Raw genomic sequence first — 27,918 nt, 5'->3', positions numbered from 1 at the left:
TTACAGCTTCAAAGTTTACACGTGTGCACACAAATACACATATAATGTAACGTATGGGTTTTTTTCACCCTGTAAGAGCTCTTCATACAAGTAAGTGTTTTTACGGTCTCGGTTGATGTTTCGGTTCCTACCTCCCCTGCCCGTGATTGTAATTCTTCATGTCTATGAATAAACCTTGTTGCCTGAAAAAGGTGCCCACTGAGGTTTACTTGAAAACTGGAATACAGTTTATCAACACAACACCCTAAGGATATAAATTCCATGTAGCTAAATTTGTCCCAAATCCTCCCGAAATGATTAAAAAAATAAATAAACAAGTTTTGAACATGTAGAAAGACCTTAGTAGACATCTGGAAGAAAACCTAAATTAGATCAGAACTGAGCACTGACGTGACCCAGGCTAGAAAGTCACAAAGGACTGTTCATTCATTTTTTTTATCTGATCTACACTAGGTTAGAATATAGTAACATACTCCTGGGCAGGGGTGGTATGGCATATTCTCATCAGTCACGTGCACCATGGCTACGGTGAGGCTGGGCCTATTTTAGAGTTGGTGGTTTGCGGCCATTTCAACAAGGAAATATCTACCCTGTGGTATAGGGAGCTTCTTTAAGACACTTGGAGCTTGATGTTTGAAACTATTCTGGAACCAGAGTCCTTCCTGTTGGTTCCATTTACATACGTTCAGCCTAAGGTTTTGTAACGTTCTGTGTGTGCAGTTATGTAAAGCATCGTCAGCCTAACAGAGAAGAGGGGTGTAAAGAGGCCCAATTGGAGATGATTTGATTATCAAAATAAGTTTCATAATGTATGATGTCAATTTCTGCTAAGGTACTAAACACTCCATCGTGAAACTGATGAGTCTTGTGGTTGCTGGAAGCTTATTACTATAACGTTTGGCGTTAATCTCAGAGCTCATTCAGCAGTGCTTAAAAGTATTCACCCACAATTATACAAATGTCTGCAATGAAACTGAATAAGTTAAAATGGCAAATCCTCCATCAGTAAAGGGACCTCACTACTTTGATATTTTTAGATTTTAAAGGAAAAGTGTTGCAGCATTATGCATACAATGAGGCTGCAATCTAATAAACCATTTTTACATTTTTAGCACTTGAAATCCGTCAACACTTCTATGTCAGAGAAAGATACCTAGAGTGAAAGAGAGCACAGAAGGAGTGAGGGAGGGAGGGAGGGAGGGAGGGAGGGATATAGGGAGAAGGAGGGCAGAAGGGAGGATTGACTAAGGGGAGCATTTAGTAGACACACTCCTTCACTCAGTCACTCTCCCCTAGCCAGTGACGTCCACCACTGCAAACATTTGCTGCCTGCCAGGTGAGTGAACTTTCACCTTACCTTCTCCTTTTACATTTTTTCTTGGTAAAGAATCCTATTTTATTCTCACTTGATTTATCAGTAATTTTCATTTATTGTTGTATTTGTTTTTAATACATAGCATCTGAGTGCAAGTGCAACAGGTGTTTTAAGGGTTGAGATGCTTTGTTCCCTCTCTTGATTCTTTACTTTAACTAGATTCCTTTTCAAATATCAGTTAGCTATAATGCTGCCAAAGTTCAAACATTTAGAAAAAATATTTGTTGTTTAAAATGTTGTTCTTACACTGAATTAAGCAGTAGTAACAATATATATACAGTAGTATATGTATTGACACAACATAAGATGCTTTCCCCCCACTATGATTTACTGAGGCCAGTCTGCACAGTTTGTTTGTTTGCTGTTCCTTTATAAATTTATCGTCACAGTAGACAAACAGATTTTGTGGGTTTTTTTGTGCTCAGTGTTGTTTCATGGCATGCAGTGATTTAATTTTTGTTTTGTTTGTTTGTCTCCACCACTGCGTTCTTGTTTGGCTGTGACACTTGTTAACCTCCAGTTAAAACCTGCCTGGTGTTTGTGTCTGGTTAGTTAGCCTTGGGGGATGTTTATTCACGTGAATCGTAATACAAAAGTGCATTGGTGTATCTCTAATTATATGCCTATGTTTTGGCTTGAGTAAGAAGTATTCATTTTATGTGTTTTGGCTTGCATTAAATCACTACAAAAATTGACGTTGCACTAGTAAGTTAAATCAAATGTGGGACTGCAAAACACGTCTAGCTACCATGTCTGGCTGTGAATAGGTAAGGTTAACTGTCTCAGCAGCACACCATTTCTTCTTCTACCATTGAGACTACCTGAACTATTTTATCCAGAGGATGTCACCATTGGCCCGTTTAATAACCAGGCTTCTCAGGTTCCCTATTGGCTGGCTGTTTTTTACTTGAAGGGAATTAAACTTTAAAATCATAGAATTATAGCTTTAAACTGACTGCTTAATTGACAAGCCAGTTAAGACTCCACTGGTCAATTTACCAGAAATGAATAAAATAACGTTCAACGTCGTCTAGCCTAATTAAACTAAGGTAGAAGGAATTGAGTCATGCAGTGTTTCATCTTTTACCTGCAGGCCCCCTCCTCTCAGCCACGATGACCCGCACCCTCTGCTTGAGCTCCCTCCTCCTGCTGCTGCTGCTGTCCCTCTCCTGTCCCGCTCGCGCTGAACCTCGGCGGACCACGTCCTCTCAGCGCAGGGTGGCTCGCGCACCAGCTGCCAAGGTGCGTCTGGCGGGCAATTTTGCGCGAGAACCGCACGAAGGGCGCGTGGAGGTGCTGCACAACAACACCTGGGGGACAGTCTGCGATGATGAAGTGGACATCAAGATGGCCAACGTGGTGTGCCGAGAGCTCGGTTTCCAGAGCGGTGTAACGTGGGCACACAGCGCTAAGTATGGAGAAGGAGCGGGTGAGAGCACTACCTGTAGGCTACAAAATTACAGTTATTTGGTAGCGAGCCATTTTACTGAAGAAAGGTCAAATGTGACCATTTTCTCGAAAGCCAAAGTCAAACTGACTGATTGTGAGTGATAAAACAAGCTAGGCGCCTGGGTAGCTCACCTGGTATACAGAGGCTTAGTCCTCGCTGCAGCGGCCGCGGGTTCGGTTTCGACCAGTGGCCCTTTGCTGCATGTCATTCCCCCTCTCTCTCCCCTTTCATGTCTAACCTGTCGTATCAAATAAAAGGCCTGAAAATGCCAAAACAGGTGCAATTAATGATATAAGGGCTGCAGTCCATTTTGCTTTACTAGTTCAGAGCCAGCTGCCACTGTGCATGCTGGCTCACTGACAAGACTTACTGACACACTTAATTGGAACAGAGCCATCATTAATGGTATTAATTACACCCGCTCTTTTCCTGCCATGACAAGTCAAAATGTCTGATCTGAACAAGGCCCATTAAATTATCTTGTCACTTATTAGATTTAAGATATCTGAAACTTAATGGCAGGCAGCCATATTGAACCGGTTTATTGCAACCTGTCTCCTGCAAAATGTCCATGTTACAGTGTGCTTACCCCAGAACACACTAAATGTAAGGGTTCATGAAAAGACCACCAATTAAGACATCCAAAATAACTAACATCATAAAGTGACAAAGATAACTTGTTGTGGGATTGAAGTCTACATCTCGTTAAGATCGCCTGGCAGGCTCAATATATAGGCCAAAAAGGGCATTTGTTTTTGAATAATGACAGCATTTGCTTGCCAGAGTTGTGCAACACTTGCTGTGGTTTATGGACATTCTTTACTGGTGCTTTTAAATCCAAATTAAAGAGAAGGTTGAGTGAGGTTCAAGGAGCAGGATATACAGCGCCATGCCTTGTAAAATAATGTGTATCTCAACCCTAAACCTAAATCAGCGTGCCAGTAAATGTCATGTGTTAGGTGTTTAGGAACTGATTTGTGCCCTTGTGTAGATGCAATGCACAGTATGTCTATTGAACAATCAATTAAACACAATTAAGTAATTCATTGTTTATCCTTTCTATTCACAAGGCCCAATATGGATGGATAATGTGCGCTGTGACGGCTCAGAGAAGTCCTTGAAGGACTGCAAACACAACGGTTGGGGCGTGAATGACTGTAAACACTCTGAAGACTTGGGGGTGGTATGCACCCCTGAGCGCAGGCTCGATCAAACAGCAAGTAGAGGCTACACCACTGCCACCAGGCCCAATGGCGGCTCCGCACCTCAGTGGCAGGGCCCTGTGGCCACCCGCAGGCATCCAGGATATGGCTATTATGGAAACGGACATCAAGAGATCCCCAGGTTCCAAAGACATCACCAGGTACAGCAGTTTAGGTCTGATGAATTTCTAGGTTATTCTTAAATAGGCATTTAACTGTTGATGTGATGTGCATTTTCCCTAAGGGTCACAGTAAGGTGCAAATCGAGGAAGTCCGTCTTCGTCCCATCCTCATGGCTACCAAGAAGAAGAGCCTGGTCACAGAGGGTGTGGTGGAAGTGAAGCATGCTGGGAGATGGAGGCAGGTTTGTGACCTGGGTTGGAGTCTCAACAGCAGCCTAGTTGTGTGTGGGATGCTCGGCTTTCCAGAGGCTACTCAGCACAATGTCAAAACATACAAGTGAGTATGAATCTTTACTGCTAGCTGCACTGACAACAACACATTTCAACTTTATGAACTCAAGTTATTAGATTACATTACACTGGGCTGTTGACTGTAGTTCAGAAGGGCAACATGCTATGCCATTCATCCCAAGTGAATAAAAACTCATCTTGAAGAATAAAAACAACAACAGTGGCATCCTGTTTAGAGCCACTTTGAGTATAGGCCTTTTGTTGGGCTTATCTTCCTCCCCCAGCCACTTCTGCCCTGTGTCCCCCCCCCCCGCCTCCCCTCCCTTCCTCAGCCTCAGGATGATGATAAAGGAATCCCTGTCCCCTCTGTACTGCCCTTTCTCTACTCCTCTCCCAAGGCAAATCACCTCTGCTCACCTCATTGCCTCTCTCTCACACATGCTATCTTCAGCTTGCAGCTCTCAGACTAACAGCCCCACTTTAACTTTTAGATTCCCATGCTGAGGTGTAATATCACTGCTGATTGTGCTTTAACTGTCCCATCGATACCATGTGTGGGACAGAGGTGGCTATTGGAGATTGTGAAGCAAGTTGTCTTATTGGCAGGGCAGCCTCTGCAGGCTTGAGTCAGCCAGGCATCTCTTCACTTTTACATCCCACTTCAACAGCGTGTGTGAGATGTTGAAAGTGTGTGTGTGTGTGTGTGTGTACTAGGGCTGGGTATCATTGGACATTGTTTTGATACTGTTGTGCCAGGATAATACTTTAGCATTGGTACCAATACCAAAATAATACTTTTTTCAATACGTTACTTCAGGGAAATGTGTTTAATGTGTAGTTAACAAAGCAAGCAAAACTTCTCAAATTCATTCAGTGTTTAGTTTGGCCTTTCCTGATCTTCACTAAATAATGCATACTCTAAAATTAGAAAAAAATATGATTAAATCAGAAAATATCTCAAAGGATAATTTAACAACAATGACCAAGCATTCAGTATTGGCACTTTTGGCACATTTTGGTCACTACTTAAAGGAATAGTTCGACATTTTGGAAAATATGCGTATTTGCTTTCCTGCCAAGAGTTAAATGAGAAGATACCACTCTGTAAATGTATAGCTTGAGCCAGCAGCCATTAGCTTAGCATAGCATAAAGACTGGAAAGAGGAGGAAGCAGTAAGCCTGGCTCTGTCCACACCACAACCTGTAATGTCATATTTTGTTTGTTTAATAAGTAAAAAAAAAAGGAACATTTTACAGGGTGTTTTGGTAGGTATTTTTTTTTTCATCTTTGGCCAGGCTAAATGTTTCCTTTTGTTTCCAGTCTTTATGCTAAGCTAAGCTAGGCGGCTGTTGGGTCCAGCTACATTTTTGACTGACAGATGTGAGAGTGGTATCATTCTTCTCATCTCTTGTCAAGAAAGTGAATTTCCCAAAATATCAAACTATTCATTTTCCAAAGTGTTAAGGTTCAATACCCAGCCCCAGCATGTACATGTGCATACTCTCATCCAAACAGTGTTCCAATGAGACATGTACTTAAATTCATTTTATTTAGGTGTCTCCTTTTTCCCCTTTTGACACTGATCTACATTTCCTCTCCTCCAGCTAAAAAAAAACAACCCATTGACAGTGGTTTTTGGGAAGGTTCTACTCCTAAACCACATGGACCACACATTTGAAGAGGATTACTCAATTGCTACTATAAGAATGAATAGTGTCTGACCATTTGCCGTCCTCAGAGTAAAGTGGACCCAGTTGGAACTGGTTCCTGGAGAGCTGCCGGCTCTAGGTGATTCACAGTTTAGCTATTCCTTCCCTCCCTTGGCCGGGGTTATTCTGACTCAACTGGTGACAGACCGCAACATCTGCTCTGTACTGTAGGTGTTAGATTCCTCTTTCTACTAAAAAGCTGTAACTGTTGAGGGGGGTAACTAATTTGTTTTATAGACTTTTCAACATTTTATTGACTTTACAAACATCCCTATTGGAGCACACTCACTCACTGAAAGTATTTCTGCATTGCCCTTGAATTAAGCTATCTCTGCTGAACTCTGTTATTTGGAACGCAGTGACGCTACAACTGGATTCTATTGTTGCAGGAGAAGCTGAGTCTGTACACAATCTGTACAGGATCATTTACCAGTATTAGAGCACTGCTTCCCCGCATTGCATGTGTGTTGCTTTTCATGTATCTCTTCGATCGCGGCACATTTGCCACTTCATGCAAAAAATAGGAGATGAGAAGTACAATTAATAGTTTAGTGATAAATTAGATGGGTATATTTGTATGGCTGCAACATAGGATTTTTGGCTGCTCACCAAGAAGAGAGATATGGCAGAGGACAGGGCTGCTGTAGCTTGAAGGGCTTGGACTGAAGCCTGCAGGGAATCTGCTCAGTGGCTGTTTCAGGGTGTAGTTTTTTAATCTCCCTTTGAGGTTGAGGAAAAGAAACTTAAACAAAAGCACTCCATGGACTCTTTTAGTCTTTTACCTATGCCACAACAAAGTGGATAATGCTGCTTATCCAACATACGTATATGCTTCTAAATGTACAGTGACAAGTTTGGGCAGATGTATGCCATTATGTTGATTGTTTTATCGTGCATGTAAACTATAAGGCTCTGGCATGGAAGTGGTCGTGACTTGATACATCTAGGTCTGCCTGTCCTGGATTTGACCTGGTGTTTTTTCTGTAGCCTTAGCCACTATACTGGTCTGAACCACGATGATGTGTTTGTTTCCAAATCTGTACCGGTTCCCTCTCAATACGTGTTTTTGACTTCAAACTGGTTAAATGTGTACACATGGCTCAATGTCTTAGCTGCCAGTGACATATTATTTCGATAGTGATATACTCAAGTTGTTTTACAGTATTTGGTTTCCAGGATGAAACCATATTGTTATTGTATTGGGATGTTTATATACAACTGACAGTTACAATCAGAAGAGTACTTGAAATACAGGTAATGCTATTTCAGCCTTTACTTATGGGTAATTGTAAGGATTGCCCTCTGACTGAAATTGCCACTGTAATAATTACTGCACAAAATGTGAGCAGAATCATGGAGAAACAATTGGGTGGGAGACAATATGATGTTCAGTTTCCATGTAACATCTTCCATCTAAATGGTTGCCAGAAAGCTTAGGATCGTATTACATGGTTTGACCAAATTTAGGCAGTGACACTCCCCCTGTTTCTCCACCTTGCTCCAAGCCTCTCAATCCATTCTTAGAAATCCCGGACCATGCCATGTCTCACGACTCCCTGTGTCTCTTGGATGAGACTCTGAAGATGCTGTAATTACAGGTTGATCACAACCAAGGCTCTCCGGGGTTTCTGCTGAGAGTGAAAAAAAATCACCCCCAATTATAGCTGTGTGTGTGAGAAGAGAGTAAGACATAGTTGGCGAAGGAGGAAGAGAGTAACACGAGAAAGAGGAGATGGAGAGAAAGTAAAGGAGCAGCAGTCAGACGAGCCAGATTTTCGCTTGCTCATGTGAAATATGTCCAATTACAGCTGGAGTTTGCTGCGGGGCCCGCTGTGTCAGCAGCTGTCTGTCTTCTTCTGTCACCGTAGTGATTTAGGGACTTAACCAGCATTTTATTTTTTAATTATGTTTCAGCTGAAATTTTCTTATGATGAGGGTATCATTTTCAGGCTTTTGTGTGACATTTGAAGTGACCGAGTCTGGCTTTCCTGTCTGATGTCTGTGTGATTTTCCTCAATGACCTCCTCTCTAATTTATTTTAGCATCTTTTAATTTCTGTATGCATGTCGTGGCTGTTTTTGTGATCCTGAACAGACTGGAAGCCGGCTTTCAAAACTGAGTTTAAGCATAGGGATTTTTATCACCTTACTCTGGTCTGCATGAAAGTATTTTGCAACTATTTGACATGCAATATCCTTTAGATATTTAAAATATGGCAAATTATTTCATATTGGCAACAGTGTGCTTTTTTTCATTTTTCTTTAGCTGAGTGTTAGTCCACTCTTCTTAGTTAGTCCGATAACTTCTTGATGTGTACTGCAAATTATATTTTCAAGCGTCTTAATGCCACCTAATGAACAGAATCAGCATCCTGTAATCCATGGCTATATTAGCATTCTTAGTACTCATAGTATAGGGTACAAAATGGTCAATGCCAATTTTCACAGCAATAAATAGCAAGATTTTTAAAAGGAGCAGAATAAACTAAAGAAATATACTAAAGCTAAGGATTATACTGCTGCATGAAGATACTTTTCACCACGACAAGAAAAGCTCAACAGTTTTCCTAAATTATGAAAAAATAAAAGGTTTGTGTTTGTAATGCAAATTACATTATTTAAATCTGATTTGCCCCCTGATTTTTGTATTAGTGATTATTTTTCAAGCATAAAAAGAAACACTGATTTTCTTTTTAATATTAAAACCAGAAGACCTAGAAATAAAGCCAGTAAGCAGTGTAAGCAGTGTAAGGGTGATAAAACCCAAACAGTGGTGTAATGCTCGTCTTTTAACGGGCGGGTGGGACTCCCTATCATTAGCCTCTGTTCTCTTGTCTCCAAGCAAGGCTGATGAATGCTATGGAGGTGGAAAACAAACTAACACTGAGTCTGTCTGTTCATTGCATCAGCACACAGCATGTAGTAAAATGCTGTCTTACTGCTCATACTACCTATTACATTTAAATGTATTTGTATAGACCTCATTGTTAATTATTTGATTTTATTTATTTAAAAAAGTGACATTTATGCATTTTATCTCGCTTGAATGAAGTTCAACATTAACAAACAGTGCTGTAATTCAGTCAAATTAAAGACCTGAAGGCTGAAGGTATCATTTATAGTCTGTGTGTGTAGTAGTCCTGTTGGTTTCTGAAGAGGGAAAATGGTTAGCTGATTGGTTTGTGGTAAGGTCACAAACAAGTCACAGACATGCTTGCCTCATGGGAAAATATATGTGTGTGTGTGTGTGTTAGTGTGTGTGTGCTCCTCACTGTTTGTCCCTGATGACATGTTACTGCAAAGCCACATGGTAGACACATTTAGGACATTTTACAAGTGTAATTCAAGACACTGTAAAGAATAAGTGTTAAATTCTATACAATGTGTCAGTTGCAATTTACAGCCGGTCTCGTGACCTCACATACAGCTTTATTTAGAGCCCTTCACGTGATTTAAAATGAGGGAAATTTTCTGCTTCATCAAGTCAAATTTTTGATATAACTTTGAAAGGTAGCAAGCAATTTATTTTGCTTAAATAAGCAAGTTATTTAAGCTGCTGAGATTTCATTTACAGATGTTCATAATTTAAGCTCCTCAGAGCTGCATTTGTGTTTCAAATCGGCCTGAGAAACAACTTAAAGTCCATTTGAAGAGTGATGTTCAAAAATAGCATCTGTAATTTGCAAACACCTCTATTTGCTAAATGATTGCTGAAATGAAAGTACGCACTTTTTTCCCCTAACCATATGCTAATGTTTTTGAGAGATCTTGTCTGTCCCATTGACTCCTTACAGCATCAGGAAACAGGTTGTTATGTGATTTTGGAAAGTGTTCAGTCAGCAGTCTATGACTTCACACAACCATCTACATAACATCATGTCAGAGACAATGCTTCTCTTGAGTCCAACATCCTCAGTTTCTTTTTAACGTTTTCTTTTGCTTTTACCTTTACGGGAATGTTTAAAGTTCAAATATTTATCTACCTGTGCTTTTATACAAATATTCTTAGACATGTTTGTTTCTATAAAAGGGAATGCCACTATAACCCACATTGGAGTATTTTCTAATTAAGTTTTTTTTACTGTGTCAGTAGCCACCAAAAATGGGAAACCATTTAAGCCTCTCACACTTGTGCCATACAGCTCTACAGAGATTAAACTCGAAAAGATGTGTGTACTTTGCTGTACAACGTATATAATAGAAACAACACCTCTCCAGCTCATTAATGAACCATGATGAATGCCAGTTGTGTGGTCACATTTGTTTAGCCCAGTAAACGGGCTACATATCCTGGATAATTTGTGGACAATATGGCAGCTATGGCTCAGGAGTTAGAGTGGCTGCCATCTAAATGTGAGTGTGAATGGGTGAATGACCCTCTGTGATCAGCATTTTGGATTAATGTGCTTTATAAATGCATGTCTATTTTTTTATATTGTTGATATCACGATGTAGAAAAATCAGCGGCTAAACTTCATTACTGCAATATTCACGTCATTTGGATGACGCTTTACGTTCTGTGCGTTACATTTTGTTGAAGTTCTTAACAAAATGAGAAAGACTTAGTACTTTTCATTTGTCAAGTATTTAATTTACACAGATATATACAAAAAAATTGATTTACCATGTGGTTATTTTAGACTATGTATTTATTGAGTTACCAGAAATCATGCTATATTGTGATATATCATTGTCTAGATATGAAATGACCTACATCTGGATGGAAGATTTTGGCCATATCGCCTGTAGCTGTAGCGTGTATATGTCTGAGTGTTTTAGCGTAATTGATGTGAATGTCTGTGATGGTGCATGCACTTTGCAGTGGTTTGAGGCTGTCCTGGCATGGTCTGTGACTGTGGCATGTCTGCTCTGCGTGTCTGCCAAGAGAACAGAAGGCTTTCCTCACCACCGCTCTCCCGAGTCAGCCAGCCTACTTGGTGCATAAATCTCTATTTGGCTCTGGCATTTCTCGGACATGCAGCGTGCCAGAGTTTTTGTTTGTATATCATGCTTGGTCAAACCCTGTTTTCCCAGAAATGTTGTACATCACTGATGTTGAATGTCATGATTTTTTTAACTGAATGTGGCTTTGGAAGTTAACGACATAGTTCAAAATATGTTGTGTTTTCTTTTTATCCATTTTTAGTTCTTACATTTTGTAGTTATGTACAAATCTTTGTTATATTGCATCAATGAATGCTAAAGTCTTATATTCAAAGAGTCTATGTTAGTTTAAAAGGCAAGTCAATTTTTTTTTATGTAAAGGTGGGTAATTTAGATAAAACTTACCCAGCAGCACATTCCTGTTGAACACTTATCCGTCACAACAAATGATACACTGGCCAAATACTCTAAACAGAAACACAGGAAATAGCAAGCAGCCAACATTCCAGATGGAAATGTATGCTACTAGAGATGGGAAGTGAAGTTGCCTAAAGAAAAGAAGAACTTTACACTCGCCACAAAGCCGCAGGCATAGCTCATTCTGGTTTTATATATAGAAGATATGGAGCTGTATAATTCATCCTTTTGATAAGGTCAGTGTCTGAGCTTTAACTATTTTAAGTCATCACCAAGTACTCCAGTAAGACTATGTTTCTAGTAATAAGCAAGTCGGTGTATATGTGTTTTTGCTGCTACTTGCTGTGGCAGAAATCCCTCCTGTGTGGCCAGGTTACATATAAAACAAACAGCAGATGCTATAGTATATCCTACAGTCACTTCCTCTTTGCATGAGAAATTGGTGACCTAGGTCACCTCACAGGGTGTTGTGTATGTGGGTAGGTTACCAACACAACCTCAGCAAATATACAGATATGAAAGAACTAACATCTGTTCTTTGGTTCTTTTACAGGAAAATATGGGATACCAAGGTTGCAGATCCTTCAACAAGGTAATAAAAGGACCATTCCTCATGTGTCTTAGCTTTATAGCTGAGATACCGGAAGACCTAATGAGTTGAACTTCATTTAAAGGCTTCTTACTATGAATGATGGGGTCCTACAAGAACACAACATTTTGTGCATCAGTCATTTTATTCATCCAAGGGGCTTAAAGATTGTCTGACCAAAAAATGTCCTCTTTTATCTAGATTGAGCATCATGTCAAAGAAGAAGGGATTCTGGGTAGAAAAAATTCACTGTCTGGGCACTGAGAACAGCCTTTCAGAGTGCCATTCTAAGCTGTCAATCCCCCGTAGTCCCACTCCTTGTAAGAATGGGAGACATGCAGTGGTCAAGTGTGCGCCAGGACCTCAGTTTGCTCGTATCTCCTCAGGAAGACCCCAAGCCCCCTATCCAGTTGTGGTAAGATGAATACAGTTACGCCTACACTGGCACAATCATACATTGTGTTTATGAACTGCACATAAGCGTAAACTGAGTTATATTCCCATCTCTGCCCTGCACAGCCTGTGCGTCTGAAGGCTGGCCCCAGGCTTGGTGAGGGTCGTGTGGAGGTGCTCCGAGATGGAAAATGGGGGACCATCGTGGACCACATGTGGGATAGACCTGCAGCCAGTGTGGTGTGCAGAGAACTGGGCTTTGGTTCTGCCAAGGATGCCCTGCATGGAGCCTTTATGGGTCAAGGTGAGAGAGAGAACTGCTGTTGCTCAGAGCAAAGGCTTTCACATAACATAGACTGGAAATTCTGGAAAACTCCACCTTTATTCTTGTTGTTTTGAGTCTGCAATTTGGATGTTTGAATGTGTTTGAATGTGTTTATCATGCGTCATGGTATTCCAGGGAAGGCAGGGAGGCTTTTGCAGTCTTTTGCTTATCTTAGACGCCGCACCCGTCTGCCCTGACTGATCAGATAATGCATGGGCATGTGTGTTTGTCTGTCTGGTACCTTGTGAAGCTGCAAATGTGTTGATTGCAGTATCTCCAGCTGTGATTAAATTAGTCCTACGCCAGGGATACCAGCTGCCCTAGCACTGTGCACATGTGCACACACACACACACACACACACACACACAACACACACACACACGCACAAAATGTAAGACTACAAGCCATGGTGGTTTACGTTGGCATTTGGTAACTAAAACCACAGAAATAATCCTGCTAGCTTCAAGCACACTTTTCATTCACTCACTGTGCTGTGGTCTTTTTCCTTCGTTTTCAATTTTACAGCTTTTGTGATGCACAGATTCAGTCCCTATCCAGCTGCACCAGTGGTGTCCCCACCCTTACGAGATGTGAGAACGGCTTCCCCTTACCACAGGCTAGGGTCTAGTCTCTAATTGTGCTGATCGAGATGAAATGTGGGATGAAAGACTGCTGGTTTAGCTGTTTAGTTGATCATACATAGAGTATTTTTATATATGTTGGATTAGTCCCATTTACCTTTTAACTTCTTAAATTGGGTTTTCTGTAGATGATGTCATTTATGATACCTTTCTTTTTGATGAGTCTAACAGAATTAAAACTGGTTTAGTTGGCTCCTCTAAGGACACTTATATTGCACCAGGCCTCCCAACCCTTGTCGTCTGGTTTCAATCACCACTTTTAGTTGTTAGGCCGGAATTCAGGTTCATCGTAATTCCAGCAGTCTGAGGCAGAGGTTTATCATCAGGAGTGGGCAAAAAGCTTTATATTTTTTTATGTAAAATAGGTTTCCCTGATCTAACCATGAAGTAAATTTTTGCATGTGCAAATGCTAACATGTATCTCGCATGGTTGTGTGTATGTAATAAAATCAGTATCAGAATTATAATATTAAGATGTGGCTCTGGTTTGACAAATGGCAGGTTTACTCTCTACTATTAACTCATATTACTCCTGTCTCGCTCCTGGAAATGCAGCTTTCCTATTCCATGTTTCCTGAGTTGGTGATTCACTCTCTCACACCCTAAGGAGCAGGCAGTGCTCCGACTGTTTAGTATTTTCTTGAACTTGAAATTGGCTTTGTCCGTCTGTGTGGCATTTTGGTGCCCTTCTTATCTATAAACACATTTATATATATATTATTATGAGTGATTTTTACAGTATCTTTTTATACTGCTTCTCTTTCAGTTCATTAAATCCCTGCAGCCATATGAAGGCATCAAGACGGATATGTTGATTGTGGTGGATTTGTAGTGCTGTACTATATGGTTTCCTGGAGAGGCGTTTTTCTATTTGTTGAGCTATGTTTCACTTTGGCTCAGTTGTTTTAGAGCGATGAGACCAGTGGTATGACTGGCTGAGATTGTATTTAATAATCATCAGACCCTCTGATATATACTCAGCCTCACCCAGTACATACATGAACCAAAATAGCAGGTGTGCTTGGAGACACAGGCTTTATGTCCGAGACCTACTGGTTTGCATTTGTCATTGTGCTTGCACAATTGAAATAGGGCCAATAAACACACTTCACATACATTTACGTACACACTCTCTTTTCTCTGACACTCACACATATGCACGCACACACACACGCACATACACACACACACACACACACACACACACACACACACACACACACACACACACACACACACACACACACACACACACACACACACACACACACACAAAATGGAAGACTACAAGCCACAGTACAGTACTTTCCCTTTTTGTCTGTTTCTGTCTTACACTTACATAAACACTGCCATTACAGGATGATTGGACTTCAAAGTCCTCTCACAGCTTTCTTTCTATAACATGCCACCTGTTTTTTTACTGTACATTTCACTGGGACATATAATTTTCCATGTGCTTGAAGGCCACATAAACACATGACTATATCTCATTGGAAAAGGCCTAAATAAGACTCTTTCATAGAACAAACCCCTCACTGTGAAATACTTCCTAAAAGAGGGAATTGTTAAAATATAGTTTTGTCCAAATGTTTAAGTTGTGCATACAGTTCATTTCCTGGTAAAATAATTATATCTCAAAAAGCATTAACACTTTGAGATAGATGACAATACATTCTTCACATCACGCTACATTACATACAAATACACTTGTTTTCTGTCAGAAAGTAAATCTCTTTTATCCAATCTTTCAATCAGCAGTCTGTAGCAACAAGTCCCCCCAGGAGAGGGTTGGAGTATGTATGATGATCAAATGTGACAATGTGATAAAGCTTGTGGTCGACAGTTTGCCAGTCAGAGATTCTGGCTTCAAATGTGGTCTCACTTATCAGATTTGTTAAACACTTGCTTGCACATAAGCACTTACCTGTGGTATACAGGTGGTATACAGGCAACACACAAGCACAGAGTATCCCCCTCTGGGATAAGTGAAGTTGTCACATTATAACTTGTTAACCAGCTTTGAAATTCTGTTGACAGAGGAAAAGGAAACATTATTTTGATGCTGGTTGGCTTCTACCATCTAAAAGTTCACATGCAGGCAAATCTAACTTACATGATTTTAGCTCTTGGTTAAGAAACAGATTTAACTGGTGACAGAAAGTTTTTGTTAGAGGCATAGAAAGAGACGTTTCATGGAAAGAAAAACTACACACACTACATTAATGTGCCTAAAAATGTACAATTACAGAGAGGAAAAGAACAGGGTTTCCCTTGCAACCACTAACCAACTATTTATGCTATTCTCAACAAGAACGTGGCCGATGTTATGCTGTTTCCATCCCCTTAAATACATTTTCTAATCTGTCCAAATTATCTGTGGCATCTGCCAATTCTAATTATATGGTAATTAAGCTAAATCTGTTTCTTGTAAATACTAAAATTAAGCTACCACATTTATATTTTGCCTGAATGTTTCTCTCATAGCTATATCTGTTGTCAATCGTTGACATTTTTATTTGGTTTGATAATTTCTGAAATTGATGTCAGGGAGAATGAAAGTGAAGAAAATATTCTTAGCTCTGTTCAGACTCCATCTGCCAACCCTTTACCCTTTACCATCATCATTACATTTATCATCACCATTAGTGAGTTCAAATACAGGGACAAGGTTTCGATTTCCTTTCTTGACCAACATTTAAGTTTTAGTTATTTCTTCTGATCATTTGCGCAACAATTACAGAGAAGTATTGGCAATGAAAATTTTAGGCCTCAGGCACCCTCCAACCATGCTCATATGTATAAAAAAAAAAGATAATCACGCTAGTCAAAGCAAAAACTGAATCAAAGACATTGTTATTTTACTGTTATTTTGCCCGTGAAGTAGATATACATAAAGAGTACTATATGTACATAAGGGAGTAAAATACTTTGACTGCCTGTATGTACATGTACATGTATGTGTGCATGTAAAGTGTGTGTGGCCAGTTTCTTGGAATTTATTTCGGGTTTTTGTGGATTTCCCAAACTAAGGTTTAAATACAGCATGTCACAGTTCATTTTGAGGATCCCATGACTGGGCCCCGTGTTTGTCTTGATAACTTAAACAGTGGGAGTTTGGATCTAGCTTGTGGCCTTTACCATGCAGATAGAGGCGGAAGTGGTTTAGATGTGTCTTTTTTATACATATGAACCCACACATGGTGACCAGTATGAAAGCAGGCCTACAATCTACCAAAACCAACACAGAGACAGATTGGGTTAGGCTGCAATCTGGTCCTTACCATTTCAGTCATCATCCTTCTCGCCCTTTGGTTTTTCTCTTTTTCCCCCGGTTTCTGTGGTTTTGGTTGTTTATTTCAATGCTGCCTCATTTCAAAATTTGCAGTTTGTGCCTTTTGTTTTAAGAAAACACAGAAGCCATAGTTTGTTCTGTGTTTTCATAATATACAGCCATCATTATGAAAGCCGCTGTTTGCTTTCACAAAATCCAAATCTTAAGATTTTTTGTCCACCATGTTCTATGTTGTTTAGAGATTATCTGGTTTTAAACGACAAAATGCTAGTGAAAGTCTTTTATTTTGTTGCCAAAGATTTGGCCTTGTTTGCTCACCCAGGGTGGTGGACTACACACAATGTTATTGTTGTTGTGCCTGAAGCAACAGAATGGTGGTAATGAGGTGTTACAGATCCCTAAAGTAGATGTTGGTGCTGCTTGGTTTGCAGGAGCATTTTATCACGACAGATAGGAACATTTCAGTGTTGGTTTAAAGCTAAAATAGAGAAAGCCCATTCATGTGAAAGGAGTGTGTGTGCTAGTTTGCGTGGTAAAGTCTGCTAATGCCTTTGTGTCTACATTGGGTGGCCCAAAACAAGGCACAATAAATATTGCCCTTCAGTTATGTCCATGCTCTTCTGGCTACCGTATTTCCCTGCTTTGTTGTTGTCAACATTGTCTTTGAATCTACCTGATGTCCTCCTTCCTTTTTCAGGTACAGGACCTATCCATATGAATAGTGTCCAGTGTATGGGGTCAGAGCGCTCCATCCTAGACTGCTACTTTCAGGAAGTCCAACCGTGGACTTTCAAACACAGCCAGGATGCCTCAGTACGCTGTAACGTCCCAAAGACCGGAATGGAGAACACGGTATAAAAATCATCACAAGACATATACTTATCAGCTTTCACTGATAAAGCATCACCCATTTAATCCCTTTAATCTAATGGATTTTCAGGTGCGACTTGTTGGTGGTAGAGTCCCATCAGAAGGCCGTGTGGAAGTGTTGATGGAGGTTGGAGGTCGTAAGCGTTGGGGCTCTGTCTGTAGTGAGAACTGGGGCATCAACGAGGCCATGGTGTTATGCAGACAGCTCGGCCTGGGCTTTGCTGCCAGTGCTCATCAGGTACATAACAACCTTCCTGACCAACGCTACATCCATATCTGACGAAGTGGCAGCAGTTGTAGTGCCACCCATTAACATGAGTAATTTCTTCAACTTTTGTTGAAGTCTGATTATCAGTGTCTAAAATGATGGGCGTTATGTCCTGAATGAACAAACAATGTAACACTCATCTCTAAAGCAATTAGTGAGTGTTCAGAGGAATCATTCCTCCAAGATTTGTCAAAATCCTATCAGCAGTGTCTGAGTTATTGATGAAGGAACAAACAAACAGATGTTTAAACAAATGAACCCATGGAGGCAAATCCATATTCACAGACCCTGTATTCACAGTGGTGGACAATGAGCTATGATATTACTTATTGATAGAAAACCTGACAAGCTTTCTATGTCCTGCGATCCCACCCCCACGCCCTTCCTTTGCCAGGAGACCTGGTACTGGCCTGGTGACCCAAATGCAGCTGATGTGATTCTCAGTGGAACTCACTGTGTGGGCACAGAGTTTTCAATTCAACAGTGTCGCCGCAACAACCATGTCCATTGTCCTCGAGGAGGTGGAGTTAAGGCAGCTGGGGTCAGCTGTTCAGACAGTAGGTTGAGTCGTCTTCCTGTAGCTCCCCGTCTTCTTCACTGGTTCTCAATCTACTTGAATCCTAACAAAACCTCTCACGTCTGACCTGCTTCAGCGGCACCTGACCTCGTTCTGGATGCCCAGCTGGTCCAGGAGACAGCCTACCTGGAAGACCGACCCCTCCGCGACCTGGGGGGGGGGGGAAAAGGGGGGGGGGGGGGGGGGGGGGGGGGGGGGGGGGGGGGGGGGGGGGGGGGGGGGGGGGGGGGGGGGGTTGTTTTGGCCTACAATAAGAATGGGGGGGGGGGGCAGAAAAAACAAAAAAAAAAAGGGGGGGGGGGGCGGCCCGGGGGGGGTATTTTTTTTTTTGGTTTTTTTTTTTTTTTTTTTGATTTGGTTAGAACTGTTTAAATACTTACTATATGTGGGATGTTGTTGTTGCCCTTGTGGTAAGTGTTTTTTGGGGGGATACTGTGGCTTAGAGTATCCTGGATACTGGTGAGGTGTGGTTTTTAGAGGCTGTCAAAAATATTCTGACAAACACCTGTTACTCGTACAAAATTGCTTTTATGTGCAATATGACATAGCTTCCTCTATGTTAAGTTATTTTAGTTATATTTCATTTAATTGCATTGAAATTGCTACCAGAAAAGAAAATATACTGAAGTGTGATCTCTGTTCCAGTACACATATGGTTTGACGAGGTGGCTGCAGGTTGCATGCAACCTGGGCATTAAACACAAGAGCCTTTGTCCTCCAATGGGCCTCAGCAGCATTTTGTCTGTTAGTTGTAAATAGACAAAATATTATCCTCAGGTCTACTCTTAACAAATTCCACTCTACATCTCACTTTGCTCCCCTCAGTGAGTTAGTTTCTTGTCAAATGACGAGAGCACTTTCAGGTCTGTCGTCATGAGAGAAGAAGGAGCCATTTGAAGCTCACAGTGTTGGCTGTGTGACATGTGTCCCAGTAAGTTACGGGTGGCCTGAAACAGTGTTGTCATCTCTCCAGATTCATTAGCTGCCCTGCAGCACGTGTCTGTGGAAATGAGGGCTGAACCAATCCAGTCAGCACAGGTCGGGTGTAATACAAAGGACAGGGTAGCCCATGCACGGTCAGGTCCATTTCAGTTTGTTACAACAACACATCAGAGCTATGGATGTGTGTTTCAAAGCCCTCCATTCACTCAGAATGAGTAAACAGCTCAACCAAGCTGTTGCTTAAACAAGCTTCTGTGAGAGGTGTTACGGTGACACCCACACTCATGTTCAAGCAGTGAGGTCATTAGGCTACAAGCCATAGGGAGCCAGTGTTCAGTTAGCGTAAATGCACACACTCATAGATGTACAGACACACACACATACACACTCTCACCTGTACTTTCCTTTTCTGTTGTCACAGGCACTACCACAGTATCGAGGTGTTCACACATTATGACCTGCTGACTCTGAATGGCACGAGGGTTGCAGAGGGACACAAGGCCAGTTTCTGTTTAGAGGACACATATTGCCCTGATGGTAATGTTCACCACTATTTATGAGTCCCAGTAAAATTCTCTTCCCCATTAGTGACAGGAAATTAATATCAATATTTCAGCTACAGCTATTTACATTTTTACTTTGTGGTTAATGTGTTAGATCACTGCCGTTGTTGTTTGTTCACTCTCCATTTATTTATTATATCATGGATGAAATAGCTCATATGAAAAATAGTTCACATGTAGTCTGATGCAATTCATGAAGCTAAAGGCTCTTAAAAATAACAGGGAGTGCCAAGCATTAAATGAGCTTTGATGTTGTGATTGATAATGCTGTTGGTGTGTGTGTGTGTGTGTGTGTGTGTGTGTGTGTGTTAGGACTCCAGAAGCGGTTCTCCTGTTATAACATGGGTGATCAGGGTATCTCTGTGGGCTGCTGGGATACGTATCGCCATGATATCGACTGTCAGTGGATTGACGTGACAGATGTACGGCCAGGAGACTACATCTTCCAGGTCAGAAGTAATTTTATACTTTTCCCTTTTGCACACCATTAAATTTTTGTTTAAAGGAATAGTTCGACATTTTGGGAAATATGCTCATGTTGTCTTGCCAAGAGTGTGATTAGAAGATATATGCCACTCTGTACGGTAAATATGAAGCTACTGCCAGAAGCCAGTTAGCTTAGCTTAGCATGACCAACAACTTCTTAACAGCTTACAGTAGGTGCAATAAGGATTCTGGAGTCCTGTCTTCTGGAGTCTCCACTGGTTACTTCAACTGCACCCAGAAATCAAGTCAAGAAATAGTCTGACAGATAACCCTGTGTAAAAACACTTAGCTAAGCCAAGCTAAAAATCCAACATGTAGTGAAACATGTAGTGAACAGTAGTGAAAGCTGTAGTAACATGCAGTTATTAGCCAGTCTGTCTTATTTGTGTCTCATACAGGCCTGTCAAACTTCTATCTGTGTACATGTTGTTACGCTAGTATGCACAAAAAACTGCGTAATGCGCTGTAATCAACTGGTATTGCTAACAATGACTAACCTGGCTAGAGCTAACTCCACAATGAAAAATCTGACTTGTAAATGGAAAAAATTCAACTCGGGTGTGACGTCATTCCCAGCTCCAACTTCCGATTTCCAAGGTAAATGGAACGAACTATAGACCAATTTGGAGTGGACGTCACAGTTACGTCACAGTAGTTGCGCATGCATTGTGGTGGCAGAAAAACAGCTGAAACAATGATGAATATAGTGTATATCACAATACATCCATGGTTTTTCAGGGACGACTTTCTTATAATACATCCCTGGGGATAGCTGGCTAGTTTCTTAGCTAGCTTGATTATTCCGCCATGTTTTAATGCTACGTTGGTTACAGAAAATGAGCCAAACAGCCGACTGATGAACAGCGGCACCGCTGGCTCCATAGACGGATAAGCTAGCTAGCTAATTAGCCAGCCCTAATGTTAGCTTATCTATCTTCGGAGGAGCTGCCCTTAGCTCTCCTCCCAGCGCAGTAGTCTACTGGCAGCGGGGAGACCGCAGGGTGAGCAATAACACCGCAACATAGCCTACACCTTCTGAATTCAAGTTTTCTCCTTCAACTAACGAAGACTAGATTAATCACCTTAACTCATCCAAAACACACTTTCAACTGTCACTTTTCTGCCACCAGTTAAGTCCCGCCCACAAAAACATATTATTGTTTAGAAACACCAAAATGGTCTATAAGCAAACAATATATAATATGCTAATTAGTGAACTTTAAAGGTGCTGGTAGGTGAATTTTGTTACCTTTTAGACAGAGCCAGGCTATTTTCAGTATTTGTGCTAAGCTAAGATGCTGGCTGTAGCTTTATATTTAGCGTACAGGTATATAAAATACGAGAAATTTAAATTGAATATACAGTAAATATATAAGATATTTCCTAAATTATTCTTTTAATGCCAGACATTTTGCTAGTTAATGAAAAAGAGGTTCACAGCACCGAAAGGTGGGCTTCCTCATGATTGGTTGGGGTTTCTGTCTATTTCAGTAAAACCTCTCAACCTCATCACTGTCATCACCTCAGCTATTCCTCTGCCTGTCATTACTTTGAGCCAGGTCAATCAGTCGAGTCATTGTGGCTACTAGCCTAAAACACATGAAGGACTCCATCTCCTATTATGCTCCATTTCCAGTTCAAACTACTGATCCCACTATGTACGCAGCAGTCCTCAGATCTCATGCTGCCAATTACCTCCCAGCTGTGGCAGATTGGTTACAGTGTAACTGTCTGATAATTACTGCTGTCACCCAGTTTGTCTGATAGGTCACTCTCAAGCTTTGTAATTACACTTCTTTACTCTCTGTTGAAGATGGATTAATTTAATTTACTTGTAATAGACGTGACAAATATATATATATATAAATATATATATACATGTGCAGACTGAATGTATTTTAAGCATGTTGAGCGAGGTATAATTATAAAGTGGAACATTGCTACAGCACAATGTGGAGGCGGAAAGAAGAAATGAATGAGAAAGGACAGGAATGAAGTGGAGATAAATGGGAGAAAGAACTACTTGAGGTGAAAAGGTCAGGGTCATTTGAGGAGAAAAAGCCCTAAAAAGAGGAAAGTAAGCCAAGCAGGGAGTTATTTATTAACCAAGGCTGCAGAATTGGAAAAATACAAATATCTTTTACAGCAGCTCTCCTTCTCGTGGCTCTGTTCTTTCATTTATCTAGTAAATTGCAGAAGATGCCTGACTTTTCTGATCCTACAGATAGATTCAGCAGGCCTACCCTAGAACCACCAACTGCTAATGAAACACACCAATTACCCAAATTAACTATTGCATCTCTTTAGTCAAACAGCTAGTCCCCCCTTCCATTAGAAACGGCTAATTTGCCACCAAGGAATTCCTCCTGCCCTGTTTTTATTTTTATTGCCACTTTCTCAGTGAGCAACATATTCTGCCACTGAACCGGCCCTCTTCAAAAGCCTCGTACACTCTGGTCCAACACTGTAATTTACCCTGAAAAATTAAGAGACAGATTTTGTGCATTGACAAGTTTTTTAAAGTTGTCTGCCTTTTTTAGTGTAGTTTGCCTTCGTTCTCCCTGTAGCTGTTTGTAACATGTACTTAAAGTGGGTGTAACAGTTTACAGAGCAGCTATTAGAGTAAATGACTTCTCAGTATTATCACCCAACCAGATTAAGAGAATGGTTGTATCAGCAGTTATGGAGCTGCTCTGCAAATGACAGACTATTAGTACAGTGTATGGCAGCACTCAGAGTAAGACTGATTTCAGACATATAAACATGCTTATGCATAACTACTCTATTGCAACAGACTTCAATTTCAGGCTACTTCATTCAATGAACCTCTTATGCAGCTTGTCATGTTTTGTGTGGGCAGATGTGTCTTTGTTACATGTTTTCATACAAGTTATAAAGTATTTTTATGATAAGCTCATCTTAAAGATTGGCCAGTATGTTTCGTGCTTTGCATAACACATGGTAAAAGTGAGTGTTTTACCGCCACGTTATATGTGCTTAGCTATAGACAACCAAGTCAACATCATTCACCATTAAGTCCATGAGAAAGTAGTGTGTATAGGGTGTTTATTTTTCCAAATAGGAATACTGTATGGAAAGTCATCCAGTTTTTTATAGATGAGAAAGGGATTGACTATAAAAAACAATACCAGCCACGAGTGCTGTTTAATAACAGGCCCTCTAACAATTTTACATCCAACTGCTCTTTATTTCAAATGGCTTTCTCAGTGTGTAGTGAGAGGAGACGTATTGTTTGTTCGACCATGTGCCTAGCCAGCTGGGGATACAGTATTAGATGAAAGTGAGAATAACAACGTGGTAAATTCTCGCTGTTTCTTCGTAAATGTTTGTTGCAATGTTAAAATGTGCAGCTACAAGTCATAAGGTCAGAAACATTGTGACATTGAATTATCATTGTAATATTCTTTTTTTTTGGGAGGGGGGAGCTTTTATGGCCTTTAATTAATAGGGTAGCGTGAAGTCGGGAAAGGGTAGAGAGAGGGGGGACGCATGCAGCAAAGGGCGGCAGGTCGAATTCAAACCGGGGCCGCAGGTCAGGCTCAGCCTGCATGGGGCGCACACTCTACTGGGTGAGCTAGAGGTCGCCCCGTGATATTGTTGTTAACATAGGTTTTGTATGATTGTATTGTTTTGTAGGTGGAAATCAACCCCTCAATGGACATGGCTGAGTCTGACTTTATGAACAATGTCATGAGATGTCGGTGCAAATATGATGGTCACAGAGCTTACATGTATGGATGTCATGCAGGTGAGGACAGACCGCCCTCCTCTCTCTCACTTCATCTTTATTTCTCCCCTTTGTCACTGATAGTTATGTTCTTTTCCATAATAGGTGATGCATACAGTGCAGAGATTGAGGACCTGTTTGAGCACCAGAAGCAAATCACCAACAACTTTGTGTAGCCCATCCCAGGGCCCAGTGTGAAGGCTTTCCAGTGGGACCCAGAGACTACTCAGGGTGGGCTGAGGTCGATGGCCCCAGACCCTTGGGACCTTAGGACCCACAGTAACAGACAACAACAATGGCGCCTGTTCACCTCCTTGGCAGATGTGGATAAAATATTCTTAAGCGCATCATATTACAGCAGCGACCATTGCAGAGATACTATTGACAACAAGAAAGGAACAGGTGCCAAACGGCTCAACATGTTTTTTACTCTAGGAAAGTAAGAAGATATTGGATATTCAAACTATACAGATTTTTGTGAATGTGGACAACTAGTAACTTAAATTAGTTATTCAAAACGTGTACGTATGAAAGACCTTAATGTCGCTATAACTAATCTGTCACAAAGGCAAAAAGGATGCCCGTGCTGTTGGGAAATCTCATTTCCAATTTACAAGATATGAAAATCTGAGAAAAAATAATGTGAGTTTGCATAATTTCTGTACTAAAATTTGCTCTGTTGGCATTCATTTTACCCAAATTCTTTAATTATTGCATTTTGTAACTGTTGCGCCTTTACATAACTTAAATATTGGTGCTCTTTAACAACACTGTATGTCGGTATAATAACCTTACTTTGTTTCAGGTGAACAGTGTTGTACAAACGTTTTGGGTAGTTTTCTTTCACAGTTAATTAGGTGTTTGATCATTGCTTTGGTTTTAACAAAATCATTGTTTTATAAAAGTGTAGTCATGCTACAAGGTTTTGCTTTTCATCTAGAATAGATAAGAAGAGGTCAAATGATTTTTTATGGAACAAAGCACTTTATTTTTTAAACAGCAGTATTCTAGTTTTGCCCCAATATTTTTTTTTTTATTAGCCACCAAATTGACTTCTTAGGGTGTTTATCTAAAAAACATTTTATTGTGTTTTACATTTCAGGAAGTTGCAAAGAAACTCCTACACACTGTCTAACTTGCAAAAATAAATGTAATAGCTGGCAACGTTTCAGTACTAGAACTTCCTCAGGCTGAGGGAGATCTAATACCGAAACATTTTTAAAAGCTGGCAACGTCAGCTAGACAGTGTGCAGGAGTTTCTTTGCAACTTTTGACCTATTCGTCCCTCTCCGACCTACCTGTCTCTCGTTATAGATGTGTGAAGTATTTTTCTGTTCTACATTTCAGAAAGTGAAATATAAGGTTTCTGTTTAGTTTACATATACAATATACTATTTATGCTGTAACTTTATTTATTCATGGTTTCACACATACACAGCATGCTCAGTAAAGAGATTGTTAGCCAGTGCTTAATTAACAATAGTGAATACATTTTTGTTTTGTTTCTGGTAATTAACCAGGGAGGAAAACTGATTTCATACAGGACATAGTATTAGAACTTGCAGATAAATCATTTTTATTTATTTTATTTTAGTTATTAAAACAACTGTACAGTTTTTTTCTTTTCCAGCCTCTCTGATGGAAGGGACAAAACCACAGTATTGTGGCAGGCAGGCAGGGAGGCTGGGTTTTGAGAGCAAATAAAAAACCTTTTATTTACATCTGTTTGGGTTAGACATAAGGTTAGGGCTATAGCATGTGCTTTATAAAGAAAAACTATGGAGTTGTTATTTATAGAATCACGGAAAGAGCGAGAATCTGGATTTTCACCTTAACACAAACTACAAGAAATATTCTGAGTTTCTGAGAGATTTAGTTAGGGAGACGGTGATTGAAAGAAAGATTGAGTAAGAATGACAGAAAGAGAGAAAGGGGTGAAGTTTGGAGAAAGACTTATGCAGACGTGCAGTTTTTACTACCAGAGCTGTCTTTTTGTAGGCAGCCATAGAGAGACCACAAGCTGGCATTTTCAGTTCCCCAACGAGAACAACATGTTTGTCTGGGAGAAAAAATAAATTCCTCAATTCACGCTTCAACTCAGTAAACAGTGGCCTTATTTTTACTAAAGCTGGGCTGCTGAAATATACCGTTTCTCTCTATACTTTCTTTGCTAACATTTAGCTCCACACCGAACAATGATGCAACTTAATTTTTTTTACAGCATGGAACTTGTGTTAATCATGTTGTTTTACCCCAATAATGTGTTTGATGTGTTTGGCGTTTTTGGCTTGATTTCTTGGTGGTTAAACGGGTTAAGATGGTTTTCTAATAGCCAGTTTCCAGGACAAGTTGTGGAAAGGACAAGTCACTCATAAAGGCAACTGTAGACTTAATTGCTTTAGCACATTGTCTTCCTCCTCACTGGAAGGCTTAGAAAGAGTAGTTAGCTTTTTAGAATAATTTTTAAAAATCATGCACATCTGGTCAAACAAGGTTAGCCCTATTTCTAAAAACTGTTGGGGATACAAATGTTATAAGATAGACCTGAAAGTCTAAAATAAGTGTTTGCTGATTTGCTTTGCTATTGTTTTGTGCTTGTGTACAGTTGCTATTGACATATTATGGTCTGTTCTGTGTTATTTAAAATTATATGCCATTCCATATGTTAAGTTGGTTCATATTCACCACTCTCATCAAATTACTGTGTTGTACCCATGCTATTGGCATAGCACTGGGACATTTCCATGGCCAGTTATGCTTTTACTTTGTCTTTAAAGCTGAGAGTGTGAGCTACATGGTGCTTATCTACAATCATATTTAGAAAAAGCTGTGCTCTCAGGGACTTTAACCTCATCTAAAGAGAAAAATACTGTTTCATGTGATGTGATTTGGGATACTTTTAGCTGTGATGCATACACTCTTACAAAAAAGTAATCTGTACCCACATAAGTTAGGATAACTGTTGATAGACACTGGCTGAGTCAGGAGAAAATTTCAGTTAAAGACCAAATCACAATCCATTTATTCATCATTACTGTGAATCAATAAAACTTCATCACATACTAAGCTGTCCTCTGCCTCCTCTTTGCTGCTAATACATGACACTGCAGAATATTTGTTGATGAGAAAGTGGCTTGATTTGTCTGTTTTTTCTGCATCAAGAAAGTAGATGCTATATTATATTTCATTTTCCATCCACCTGCTCTGATATATGTGTTATTTTGTTGGAAGTTCTGATCTTTCCAAACTGGTTACTCAAGCACACTGGGTCCTTAGTTTTTTAGACACTTATAGGCCAGTGGAATACTGGAACTTTATTTGACAAGGTTTCCCCTAAAATGACCAGGCTGCCCAAAGATAACCCTTTCAAGCTGTTAGATTTTCTGTGTCTTAATCCTTTGCAAACACTGCTCCTCATGGGAACCGAGAAATCGCCTAACTATTTCAGTAACAAAAATACACAAAAGTGTCCAGGAATTAATAACTAAATTCAAGGGTATCAAATCTAGTAGAAGTATGTTGAGTAATCAGCTATGTCTGGAAAGAAAATTTACTCTTAACAAAAGTCTGATTTGATCACATCTGACAAGTCCACCCAGAAAGAAAACAGCAGAGCTGTGAAGTGGTCACTTACTGGGATGAAACAGCTGCCGGGCAAACAGGAAAGGAATACTTGAAAGCAGAGCACCTGGGTTCACAGAGTGTACTCACACACATTCAGCATCCTTTCATGCACTTTCAGCATTCTGTATTCCTACAAACACACATACTGT

The 27,918-nt window shown here is 40.3% G+C and overlaps 1 protein-coding gene across 1 annotated transcript; it reads left to right on the top strand.

The window, feature by feature from the left end:
* The first annotated feature begins 1,261 nt into the window (after positions 1 to 1,261).
* loxl4 (lysyl oxidase-like 4) lies at positions 1,262 to 27,211 on the top strand. Its single transcript, XM_039784737.1, has 16 exons — positions 1,262 to 1,336; positions 2,469 to 2,804; positions 3,896 to 4,188; positions 4,272 to 4,486; positions 12,004 to 12,042; positions 12,241 to 12,454; positions 12,559 to 12,736; positions 17,389 to 17,543; positions 17,632 to 17,799; positions 18,224 to 18,386; positions 18,483 to 18,563; positions 19,380 to 19,444; positions 19,711 to 19,885; positions 20,224 to 20,360; positions 24,055 to 24,166; positions 24,251 to 27,211. The coding sequence occupies exons 2-16, from the start codon at positions 2,489 to 2,491 to the stop codon at positions 24,319 to 24,321; spliced, it is 2,382 nt and encodes a 793-aa protein (XP_039640671.1). The 5' UTR covers positions 1,262 to 1,336; positions 2,469 to 2,488; the 3' UTR covers positions 24,322 to 27,211.
* Positions 27,212 to 27,918: the final 707 nt, after the last annotated feature.

This window comes from Perca fluviatilis, chromosome 19, assembly GCF_010015445.1.
Source record: "Perca fluviatilis chromosome 19, GENO_Pfluv_1.0, whole genome shotgun sequence".
Lineage (NCBI taxonomy): Eukaryota > Metazoa > Chordata > Actinopteri > Perciformes > Percidae > Perca > Perca fluviatilis.
Note: the sequence above shows the minus strand (reverse complement) of the source record. Positions and strands in the feature narration are given on the sequence as shown.

What these genes read in the sequence shown, in the direction of transcription:
- loxl4 (XM_039784737.1), top strand. Translation starts at nt 2,489, where the DNA reads ATGACCCGCACCCTCTGCTTGAGCTCCCTCCTCCTGCTGCTGCTGCTG. An exon ending in TAAGTATGGAGAAGGAGCGG is followed by an intron (nt 2,805 to 3,895) that starts GTGAGAGCACTA and finishes TCTATTCACAAG; the next exon opens with GCCCAATATGGATGGATAAT. An exon ending in GGTTCCAAAGACATCACCAG is followed by an intron (nt 4,189 to 4,271) that starts GTACAGCAGTTT and finishes ATTTTCCCTAAG; the next exon opens with GGTCACAGTAAGGTGCAAAT.